Raw genomic sequence first — 12,382 nt, 5'->3', positions numbered from 1 at the left:
AACCAATAGGGTCTATATGTTGGGCGTACGAGTCCTATCATTTTCATTTAAGTAACTATCTTCAACATTTTTAATATAGGATGACTTGGGAGCAATACCATAGTTTCTACCATAATTATCAAGATTTTAAATCAGATGCTTCAAGATCATCTTTTTAGTATTAGATATGTAGATTTTATAACAGATAATTTACAATTATTTTTATGCAAACATTTTATATCCTTTAATATTACAATTAATTACCAACATTTGATATTATTATGTAATTATTTTTTCTTTTATCTTTTAAATTTGTACTCTCGCTTCGCCACTTATATATTTACACTAGATATCTAAATATCATCTTACTTTATAGAAATGATGATTAAAAATGGTCAAATATAGTCAAATTAGGTCACAATTAAAGTTTCATTAACTAATTATATCAATATTTCCATAAAATCGGGACTTTGATATTTTAATCAAGATCGATATTTTGAACTTTTAAATATAGTATTAGCTATTGTCTCTTTTGTTGTTTTTAAATTTCATGTCATATATTTATTATGTAAATTAAATTAATAGTATAGTCATTTAAAAATTTATGTTTTTAACCCCGGCGGCCGGCACGTGTCCTCAAAATAGTAATAATCAAATGCAGAAATTGGTGTTAGATAGCCGAATCGAACACTCCAATAATGGTCGGCCCAGTTCAGTACGAAGGCCCATTTGAATTACGGCCCAATTTCACTTGAAAAGCCCTAAAACCCTATTTTTAGGGAAAACCTAAATCAACGCTGCTTCATTTGTTGGAGGCTTGGAGCCGAGAGGAAGGAGACGGAAAACAGAGTGGAGTTGAAATTCCAAAATGGTGAAGTTCCTCAAGCCTAACAAAGCCGTCATCATCCTTCAAGGCCGTTACGCTGGCCGGAAGGCGGTCATCATTCGTGCCTTTGACGACGGAACTCGGGATCGGGCTTATGGCCACTGCTTAGTCGCCGGAATCAAGAAGTACCCGGCCAAGGTCATCCGCAAGGACTCTGCCAAGAAGACTGCTAAGAAATCCCGAGTCAAGGCCTTCATCAAGCTCGTCAATTACAGGCACCTGATGCCGACCAGGTACACTCTCGATGTCGATCTTAAAGATGTTGTCACTATTGATTCATTGCTATCCAAGGACAAGAAGGTAACCGCCGCCAAGGAGACCAAGAAGAGATTCGAGGAAAGGTTCAAAACCGGAAAGAACAGGTGGTTTTTCACCAAGCTTAGGTTCTGAAGTGGCTCGTTCAGTTATTGGATTATGGATTACTCTCGTATTAGGTTACTGAACAACTTCATTTTTTTTGTTTTCGAGTTATCGTACGCTATATTTCGAATGTAGTTTGTTTTGGTGTTTAAATTTTGTCTGGACGTACTCTAATCGCTTGGATGAGAATTTTCTGTGGTTATAATGCTACATTTGAGACTTGCACTTATTTATCTTCATATATTTTTCTCCTTTCTGTGATGGCTTTGGCATTCCATTTTGAAGTTTTTGTTTTTGTTTTTCCCGTTGGAATCAGTCTGTTTCCTAGCCTTCCCTTTTCTTTATAAGCATTTCGATTCACATCGAGTAGAAAACTTCTCTATCCACCATTGTTTAACTCATATTATGACCAATTGGAGAAGCTTTTATAATCCACTGGATAGTACCCCTTTTTAATTTCATCTCATCAATGAGATTTCTTTGTTGTTTCTTATAAAAAGAAAACTTATGCAACCTTTAGACAAGTCTAAGTAGTCTAACCTCAAATCATCCGGAGAGAAACAGTAGATGATCTGAGTAAAGAATTGCTAGACATTTCTTATGAGTAAGTCTTGTTCTTAGCTTGCTGGAGAAGATTATTTACGGATTGCTCAAATTACATTTCTATCAGTTGAGTTTATGTTTAATGGTTGGAGCCGTGCATAGTTGCAAATTGTCCTGTGGATAGTTTTGTTGAAGTTTGATTATGACAAGAGTGACTTTTATGCATACAAGGACTTAAATGGACAATTTTTTATATTTCAATGACTGTTATTAGTGGTGTATTAGCTGGTTTCCTTTAAAGATGCGATTATTGGTGTAAGAAAAATCCAAAACCTAACTGTTCCAACTGATGATTATCGGTCAAAATGCTTGAATCATCTTGTTTTGATTGCTTTTCTAGGTTTCTGCTTTTGGAGGTAACTTGTTTTGATTGCTTTTTTAGGTTTTTTGTTTGAGGTGAGACATGCTATTACTAATGCTTAACCATCATGGGTTGGCCTAGTGGTATAGTGGGAACATCAAAAAAGGCCAAAGAGCCAAGGGATCACGGGTTCTATCCATGGTGACCACTTATATCGTATGGGTTTCTTTGATACCAAAATGTTGTAAGGTTAGGTGGGTTTTTCAATGAGATTAGTCGAGGTGTGTGAAAGCTTGCTTGGATATTCATGGATATTAAAAGAAAAAAATGCTGTTACTAATGCTTACTTTCTGGCATATCTGTTTGGTTATATTTGAACTTATGTTTTGGGACTTCTGAATCTGTTCTTCTTTGCTTGATGGAACTTGGAAGTTAGCACTTGTAAGTTGTAATATTGATAGTATTGAGGAAATTTTGGATAATTGGGAACTTGGGAGTTGAAAATTAATTTAACCCTTATTGATATGAAAAGTATCATGAATTATCAGGGTGGTGAAAACTAAACTCTATTTCCTTTGATTTTATTATTTATTTATTTTTAACTTGATCAGAAGCATTTAGAGTTTATCACTTATTATTTTGAACATGTTGGATGGACATATTGATATTTGTTATGTGCCCTTACTTGATGGCATCCCATCTACCTCTCCATTATCCTTTTTTATTCAGTTTATTACAGGTTGAAAATATTTAACTATCACGGGTTAGTCTAGTGGTAAATAAGGGAACATTGGTCTAGTAGTAAATAAGAGAACTTCTTGATTAAGGGCTAAGAGGTCATGGATATAATCCATGGTAGTCATCTATTTAGGATTTAATAATCTATGAGTTTCCTTGACATTCAAATGGCATAGGGTTAGGTTAGGCGGGTAGTCTTGTGAGATTAGTTGAGGTGCACATAAGCTAGCTTGGACACTCACGGATATAAAAAAATGTTGAAAACATTATTGTCATATCAAACGCGTGTTATAATTAAGAGTAGAAGGTAGATAGATGGTTTCTTGTTCTTCCCTTGGATTCTTTTCCCTTCTACTTCACATGCAAAATGGACTATCATTTGTTTTATGGCAAGTATATGATATGGGCTTCTGTTTTAGGATACCATGTATGGTGTATTTTAGTCTGTATCCACTCAATAAGGTAGTCTTTGCTTTTATTTCGTTCCCATGGTATATTCTGAATAAAACCAGTAAGGCAATTTAATTGAATTGATTAGGTGGTTTTGTATCTACTTGTTCTTTACGATCTATATTGGCTTTTTAATCCAAAAGTGACGTGTTAAACTAAAAAAACAGTTAGAAATGCAATGCAGCTCAATATTTGTTGTGTATTTTCATACTCCAATCTGCAGTTCCTATATCAAAGTTTGCCCTCAGAAAAGGGTCGAATGGATTGTGGTGATCAATTTTACTTTGTTCCATTTAGAAATTCTTCTAAAAAGGGCTGGAGATGATCAGCTAGTTTGCGAAGAACACATTGACAATATTGGTATAAAGCGAGTGGGTTTTGTTGAACACTCAAGGGGATGTTTGGTGTGTGGGTTTGAGATCTTAAGTATTTTTCTTGTGTTTAATCCGTGATTAACTTTTAGATTAGTTTAAACTTGTCATCTTGATTATTTTAATATTTTAATATTGTAAGTTTAAAATAAACTAAAAAAAATTAGAATATATATTGAAATAGATATTGAAATAGATATTGACTAGATTTATAATTTTATTTTATTTATTATTTTAGTAATATGATATTTTTATTTTACTAGGTATTGAGATAAAACTTCATATACTTTTGTCATTTTAACTAATTTTAAAATGATTGATTTTTTCTTTTTATTGTAACATGCTAACTTCAAATTGAAATAAACTATTATTTTAGTCTTAAAATCAATTATTGAAATTTTATAATTTTTTTAAAAATCAAAATACTTTCGCATAATAAAAAAGTAAAGCTTGAGTATAAATTTTTATTTGGCGCTAAATTGTTACCAACATTTTAATCCTTTATGTTTAAAAAATAATTCACAAAAATATGGTCGAATTTATATTTTAACTCTCAACATGTAACAGAAGTTCCTTGTGTTATGAACTTTCAAAATAGATTTCTTTTTAGAATCTATACAAGTAAGCAAAATATCTCTAAAAATTTGATAGTTGTTGTCTTCATAAATGAAAACAAGAATTGACAAGAAGTTTTGAATGAGAAAACGAGGTATATTTGATATATATAGCACTATATATTTTAATTTTCTATAAATAAATCAGTTTATATTTGATAAATGCATGAATAATACAACTTGAAAAATATATTTGATGTATATTCAAAATTTTAAGTGTATATTTATAAACATGCCAAAAAATAAATCATGGTATATACGATAAGTATTTACATTTTTCATTATACTATCAGTATATTCGACATATACTTGAGATTTCATAGATAATAAATGAAGGAAACATTAATTTAAAACAAATTGAATAGAGAGAAAAAAAAAGATAATATACAAATAATAATTAAAAAAAACTCCAAAAGAAAAAAAAAAACCAGTAGGAAAAAGTGTATTTTAAAAAATATTATTGAAATTAAACCAAGGGCTTCTTTGCAATGACTTAAAAAAATGTTCGCTAGTGGGGTAGCCAAAAATGGCAGTCGGAGGTGGTCGTTGATGGTGGTGGTTAGAGTTGGCCAACGGTGGTCATCGGAAGTGATCTTCAAAAGTCGTCCGACAAATTTCCTATATTAAATTAGAGAATATAAATAAATAATCCATGAATTTGGATAGTGTTTACTATTCAAACATTCAAACCCATGTGAAAATGGTGTAGGAAGATAAGGCTTCCTAGATGCTTGCCTCCAATAAAGGTTGGACTTAGGATGCCTAACTTATCCAATTTCAACCCTTAAAACAAATACCCAAGACATTTTGTGTTTTTGTCATCAAGTTCGAGGATATGAATTCATCTCTCGGCTTATGCAGACTTGAATTAAGAGTCACCAGGTACTCCAGACCTGAGTTTATAAAATTTAGGGAAAAGTCCATTTCTTGATCGATTGTATCAATCCTAACCCGAAACTATTAATTCCAACCATTTATATTTCAAACTTGTTTGAATTTTTATTCCTAAACTTTTAATTTTATCAATTTGAACCTCAAACTTAAATAGTCATGTTAATTTAATGACATATTGGTATAAAGATACAAGAATGAGGAACCGTATCTCTATTTTAATATGAGGATGTGAGAGAATCAACATATGCTTTGATGAAAAAAAACTTGGGTGCAATATGAACTGCATTTATCTACTATGTAACTTTTTTTAGAAAAATATATAAATTGATTTTTTTTATATATATATATTTTTTCTACTATATATAAAAAGGGGATGCATAGGATAAATTGCACCTAATCATTGTCATTTCCAATCCAAGTTCAGACAACAAGGGACCATTTCCCTCGTCGAACCTAAGCTTCGACAATAAGTCAAGGATACCTAAACCCTAAATAGGATTACCAATGAAAATTAAGAAAAAGTGTAATTAATTACAGTGGTTAGCACTTTTAGAACTTATGATTAAGTATATAACAATATTTTGTTAGGGGTGGCCATTCAAATCGCAAAAATTGAACTATTTCTAAAATCAAACCGAACCGAAAGTTCAGTGAAACCGAAAAATGCGGTTTAGTCCGGTTTGAAGAAAATTTGAAACCGAATTAATTCGTTTCGGTTTGCTTTCAATTTCGAAAACCGAATTTGAAGTCGAACCAAACCGTCAAAAAGAGAGTCAAACTGAATCAAACTAAACTGTTTGTTAATTAAAAAATATAACATAGATTTTTTAAAAATACCAAAATCGAATTTAAAACCGAACCGAATTGCATATATGTGGTTCGGTTTATTTCGGTTTGAACTAATAAATCAGTTCGGTTCAATTTCACATATTAGAAAATTTTGTTCAGTTCGGTTTAACCACCAAACCGAACCGAACCATTTCCACTGCTATTTTATTTCTATTGTACACGCTTTCCCTTTTTGAGTTCCGCAACATGTGCGTCTGATCTCATGGTTTTTTTTCCCCAAATGATCCCTCCTGCTATTTTTGTTCATCTGAATTCTCATTCTTAATTGACATTGAATTTTTCTTTTCAATCTTGTCATTTTTCATTCATTTTCATTGTGTCCAATTTCACACTATATGTTTTTTTCTTTAGCTATATCTAGTTTTCATTAACTTTTCTCTTATTTATAAGTTATTTTCTCCTATCTCTGTTGTTATTTTGTTGGTGTTTATCATAATATTTTTTAGCTTAGTAATTATGGGATTCAAACTTTTGACTTTTTTTAAAAAAAAAAAAAATCAAAAGTTTGTCTTATGTCAGTTGAACGTTGAACGATCATACTCACTTTTATCACTTATAGTTTATTTACTTATTTTATAGTTAGAAGTCTATCACTAACATACTTCACAACCTAAATATATCAATGATAGACTATTATGATAGTTCCATTCCAATTACAGTGCACAACTAACATATATTCTTTATCTTATATTATTGAAACATTTCAAACAGATATATTTTTTTTTCTATTTTGTTACTTTCTTCCTCCACTTTTTTTCCCCTCCATTTATTTCATTGATAACTCAACAACACATTTAATGTAATGTGATAGAGTCTCTTTTTCAAAGCCATCATGAAAATTAGAAAAAACTAAATTGAAACTAAATTATATATGATTGAAGCTTAAAAGTGTCTAATAAAAGTCTAAGTAGCCTTTTATATAAGTGATAGTATGTTATGGTAAATCTATAATTGATAGATTTTAAATAATACAAGCCTCTAAATCATAGACTCATGACACTATAAATTAATGTCATTGATAGATTCTTATCACCAATGGATAGACTCTATCATTGATATGAGATAAAAATCTATTATTGACATGAATTTATAAGTGATAAAAGTTTATTACTATCAATAGCAAAATTCATCATTGATAGATTATTATTACTGATAGACTCTAATGATATACTATATAAGAGTCGAATATAAATCTTTCAATATCTATGACTTTTTTTTACATTTAATTATATATGCCAATATTTTCGACTTTTGATAATTAGTCGGCCCAGTGCAGCACAAAAAGCCCATTCGAATTACGGCCCAATTGACACGAAAGCCCAATTTGACTTTGAAATGCCCTAAAACCCTATTTTTAGAGAAAACCTAAATACACGCCTCTTTTGTTGGAGTTGGAGAAGAGCCGTCGAGAAGGGAGAAGCACAGAGAGGAGAAATCCGAAAATGGTGAAATTCCTCAAGCCGAACAAAGCCGTCATCATCCTTCAAGGTCGTTACGCCGGCCGGAAGGCGGTCATCATTCGCGCCTTCGACGACGGAACTCGGGATCGGGCTTATGGCCACTGCTTAGTCGCCGGAATCAAAAAGTACCCGGCCAAGGTCATCCGCAAGGACTCCACCAAGAAGACCGCTAAGAAATCCCGAGTCAAGCCCTTCATCAAGCTCGTCAATTACAGGCACCTGATGCCCACCAGGTACACTCTCGATGTCGATCTTAAAGATGTTGTCACTATCGATTCATTGGTATCCAAGGACAAGAAGGTCACCGCCGCCAAAGAGACCAAGAAGAGGTTCGAGGAAAGGTTCAAAACCGGGAAGAACAGGTGGTTTTTCACCAAGCTCAGGTTCTGATGTGGGTTGTTCAGTTATGGGTTTGTTCTAGATTTCTCTCGTATTAGGCTACTGAGCAACTTTATTTTTTTGTTCTCGAGTTATCGTACGTTCTATATTCCAATGTAGTTTGTTTTTTTGTGTTACGGATTGCGCAAATTACATTTCAATCAGTTGAATTTATATTTAATGTCTGAAGCCTGTGCATAGTTGCACGTATTCTTGTGGCTGTTTTTGTTTAAGTTTGATAAGAGTAACTTTTACACATAAGGACTTAAATAGACAAGTTTTGGTATTTTAGTGACTGTTAGTAGGGGTTTATTACCCAGTTTTCTTTCATCGATGAGATTATTGGTTTAAAAAAAATCATAAACCAATGCTTGAATGCACCTTTTTGACGAACTTCCTTACCGATTGGATAAAACTAACTGATCCAACTGATGATTATTGGTCAAACTGGTTGAATACACTTGTTTTGATTGTTTTTCTTGTTTTCTGCTTTTGGAGTTAACTTTGTCTTTGAGGTGAGATAGGCTGTTACCAATTCTTACTTTCTGGCATCGTTTGGCTATAGTTGATCTTATGTTTTGGAGCTTTTGAATCTGTTCTTTGCTTGATGGAACTTGGAAGTTGTTCACTTTCAATATTTATTTGTCGAGGAAACTTTGGATTATTGGGAACTTGGAGTTGAAAGCTATTAACTGAATATAAGTGTGAAGGAAAAATGACTTCCGTTTGAAATAGGTTGATTCTTATTCTGTTTGAAAGAAGACTGTTGATTACTCCGTTGTGAGGCATTTGGAGAAGGATTATCAGGCTTATGTACGGCAAGTGTAATTGCTGAAGAAGGTGGATTCGCAACAGATTGATGTTGTTGTTCTTGTTGGACAATGAGTGAAAAAGCTTTGTTGATGGTAGGAGCAGGATCCATGAGAAGAATTTGAGATCGAGCATGTTAAAATCATCATTTAGTCCCTTTAGAAATCAGTGGAGATATTCAAATTGGACGAATTCTTCAATAGATTTTACACCACCACAACTGCAGGTACACCTAGGGCAATATGATACATATCCCAGAGACTCATCATTTTAATGAAATACATGGTAACGGAATCTTTGTTTTAAATTGGACAAACCACGTTTCAGATGGAAGATGAGTGGTCCATTTCGTTTCTGAAAATGATTTTGAAGATGTTGCTAAATTGTTCGAGTCAATTCAATGAAGAGGATGCCAGAAGGAATTCCTCTGGAGAGAATTCAAGATCCAAGCATTAACAACATTAATGTTGCATATCCACGGAGGAAGGAGTTCACCTGTAGGTCAAGGGATTGATTCGTCAATAAAACCAAAGTTATTCTGGATTGACAAAGCAAGAATCATCGATTGACTCTATGAAACATAATTATCATCAGTGAGAGGTTCAATAACAAGAACAAGATTTGAAGTATCGCTATGATGAAGAACATAGGGATTGTAGTGATCCTGATGAATAGTTCCTAATTTCAACATATTAACTACACATTTACAGCGCCCCAGGTCTGGTGGAGTGTTGGGAAAATGTTATTCTACTAAATTGGACACCTTGAGAAGGTGGACTGATAGCCACTTGTTCTTTCCTTATAAATATGATCTGTGTTATGCTTATCTGCTTGTAATTTTATCCATGTTAATCAGAGATTAGTTGCTAATATCCCTTTGCTATTTCAGTACTGTCCATTGCATGTGTTCATCTATGTATTATGTTTTTCCCATCGGCCCAGAGGGGGATGTGGAAACCGAATAAAACCTGTAATGTAAGTCAATTTAATTAAGTTTAGTAGGTGAGTTTGCTTCATTCTTTTGGGTTCTTGTGGTTTCTTAAACTTAAAACTGGAAAACTTAGAGTTGTTTTTGATTGAATTTTTTTTGTTCGGTTTTATTTGGTTTAGGGTCGGTTTGTCGAGTGCTGTTTGGCTTTCAAAACTTTTCAAGTTTGATGAAGTAGACATTATATTACTTTGTGATCCATTTTGTTTTTTTTTTTAGTTGATTATATTGCATTTGTGTATGATTTTACGAGAGAATGTTTTGATGTGAAATTCTAAAAATGCTTTTTTGGAAAATCTTACAATTTCGTAACATTATCATTCCTGAAAAACAGACGGCCCTAAAGGAATTTTCTGGCTGTGGTGGTGGCCTAAGAGATCGGCTGCAGTCATCGGAGTTAGTCAACGACATGCAAATTAAGGAGAGATTAACTATGGAACACTCAAAATTCATTTTCCTAAAATTTGGTTTAAGTGTTTATCCTAAACTAACTTATTTTATTAATTCATTTTTTTCAAAATAATTTATCTTTTAAACTTGTAACTTGAAAAAGATTTCAATAACTTAGCCTTTTTTGTAACCATTTATTTTTAATTTGAAAAAAAAATCAAATGATTACCAAACGGAGTTTAAAATACCATTTTTCATATTCATACATATTGTTCTTATTCTTAAAAAAATTTTGGATTCTGCTCCCTACTGTTATGATCGAACCAATCACGATTCTGTTTCCAATATGTAAATATGTTTATTATTTTTTTGTACCACATCTAGTATATTTTTTTCCTTCTATAATTTTCAAATATCTTTTAATTTCAATTTAGTTTCTATGTATTAACCTTTTCGATTGAGCGTTTAGTTGTGTCAAAAATATTAACTTTATGATGTCGCATAATAAATTTATTTTTGATTAAAATTGGTTGGAATTTGGACATCACTTAGATGTTAAATAAATGAATTGGACATATTCATCCCATATAAAAATAAGTGTGGATATAGATAAAAAAGAGACATATTTCGAGTACCTAATCGTCGTCATGATATGAAATAGATTATTGTTATATGAAAATGATGTGCTATGTAATCGTATCCAGTAAACTAAGTAAAGATTTGAACTCTAAGCTTCTATAGAAGAATTAGAGGATGAATTAACGCTATTTTAGTTTGGACGGCACTAGTGGATGAAAATTTAATGGTTAAATATCTTGGTTCTTCCATTTTACAGTTTTGTTTCATTTCTTTCACTATACTTCTAATTTATTTTCGTTTTTTTTCATTAAATCTTCAAATTGGTCTTTGTACTTTGTTTTTGGTTGATTTTTTCTTACAAAATTAGTCTCAATTAGTATTCTGTCTATCAGTTTTAAAAGTATATTTACATATGTTCACAATTCAAGGATGGGGATAGTGACTGGTATTATCTCCCGACACGTATCTAAAGTTTTCTTTTTTATTAAATAAATATCCAATTCAAAAAATATATATTCAAAATTTATTCAAAATAATTCATTATCATCATTTTCATCATGGTCACACATGAAAATAGATGAAAAGTAAAGGCTAATCTATAAGTATGTCGTTGAACTTTTTGAACCAGGTCTATAGATTTGTAAAAATTATATAAACTTTTAATAAGTCATTAAATGAAAAAATATGTATAATTAAATACATTTAATTTCAATGTTATATTTAATAGGTCTATACACTTTCAATTTTGTATATACTAGATCTTTGTTTATGAGCTACATTTCAAAATTCAATCACACTTATTGAAAACAAAACTAAAAGTCTAAATTTTTCTTTTTTTGAAAGTTAAATAATGATTTTTTATTACAAATTAGGGGTGGATTTGGACTACGAATTTCTTGGTTTTTTAACACATATACATACTAGTTGAACTAAGCTCTTGTTGGCAAAGTCGAAGAATTAATTAGATACTTATAAATTTTTTAGGTTTTATCAAGTTACACTGTAACTTTCTTAAATTATAAAAAACTATTAGATGAGAACCATGAAGTCCAATGCCTCGATACATATACACAATTCTCTCTACTATGAAAAATGATTTATACTTCCGAAGGAAAATTTCATAAAAGATTCTTTGAGCGGACGCAAAGATCGTTCCAAATTTCATCTCTTTTAATATAAAGTTTTACAGTAAAACAACAACAAAATATGCATTTACTTAAAATTACAACATGATTTAAAACAATCACATAGGGTCTCAAAAACCCTTACCTTTAAAGAACCCTTTCTTCAAGAACTCTCTCGTACAAGCCACAAACAAATATCCTTCTCCACGTGGATCTCCTTCTTCAAGAACGGACACTACCACTCGAGAACCCTCTGTATTCTCTTGGGATAGAGGATTCAAGCAAGAGTTGTGGGCTTTGCTTGAATCCTTAGAAGAGAGAAAGGAGATGAAGAGGATGAGAGGAAAAATAAAATTTTTCTTCTTTATGAGTTTTTCCTTAGAGAGAACACGTCTTATTCTTTGAGAGAATTAAGGAAGAAGATGATTAATTCAACTTCTTGAATTCCACATAAATTTACTTGAGAGAATAGGGAAGAAAGTAATAACTCCTTCCTTTTTAATTAATTTTAATTATAAAATAGAATATATTTATTGTTTAAAAATCACGAGTCTTAGAACATAAAATCCAAAAATTAGCTAGTGAAATCTTCTAATTGATTGTTTTCT

The 12,382-nt window shown here is 31.6% G+C and overlaps 2 protein-coding genes across 2 annotated transcripts; both read left to right on the top strand.

The window, feature by feature from the left end:
- The first annotated feature begins 772 nt into the window (after positions 1–772).
- LOC120070851 (60S ribosomal protein L27) lies at positions 773–1,477 on the top strand. Its single transcript, XM_039022743.1, has one exon. It carries the CDS (start codon positions 848–850, stop codon positions 1,253–1,255), a length of 408 nt encoding a protein of 135 aa, XP_038878671.1. The 5' UTR covers positions 773–847; the 3' UTR covers positions 1,256–1,477.
- A 5,933-nt stretch (positions 1,478–7,410) lies between these two features.
- LOC120067095 (60S ribosomal protein L27-2-like) lies at positions 7,411–8,174 on the top strand. The gene has a single exon (XM_039018499.1). It carries the CDS (start codon positions 7,488–7,490, stop codon positions 7,893–7,895), a length of 408 nt encoding a protein of 135 aa, XP_038874427.1. The 5' UTR covers positions 7,411–7,487; the 3' UTR covers positions 7,896–8,174.
- The last annotated feature ends 4,208 nt before the right edge of the window (positions 8,175–12,382 follow it).

The sequence above is a fragment of the Benincasa hispida genome, chromosome 1, assembly GCF_009727055.1.
Source record: "Benincasa hispida cultivar B227 chromosome 1, ASM972705v1, whole genome shotgun sequence".
NCBI classification, from domain to species: Eukaryota; Viridiplantae; Streptophyta; class Magnoliopsida; order Cucurbitales; family Cucurbitaceae; genus Benincasa; species Benincasa hispida.
Note: the sequence above shows the minus strand (reverse complement) of the source record. Positions and strands in the feature narration are given on the sequence as shown.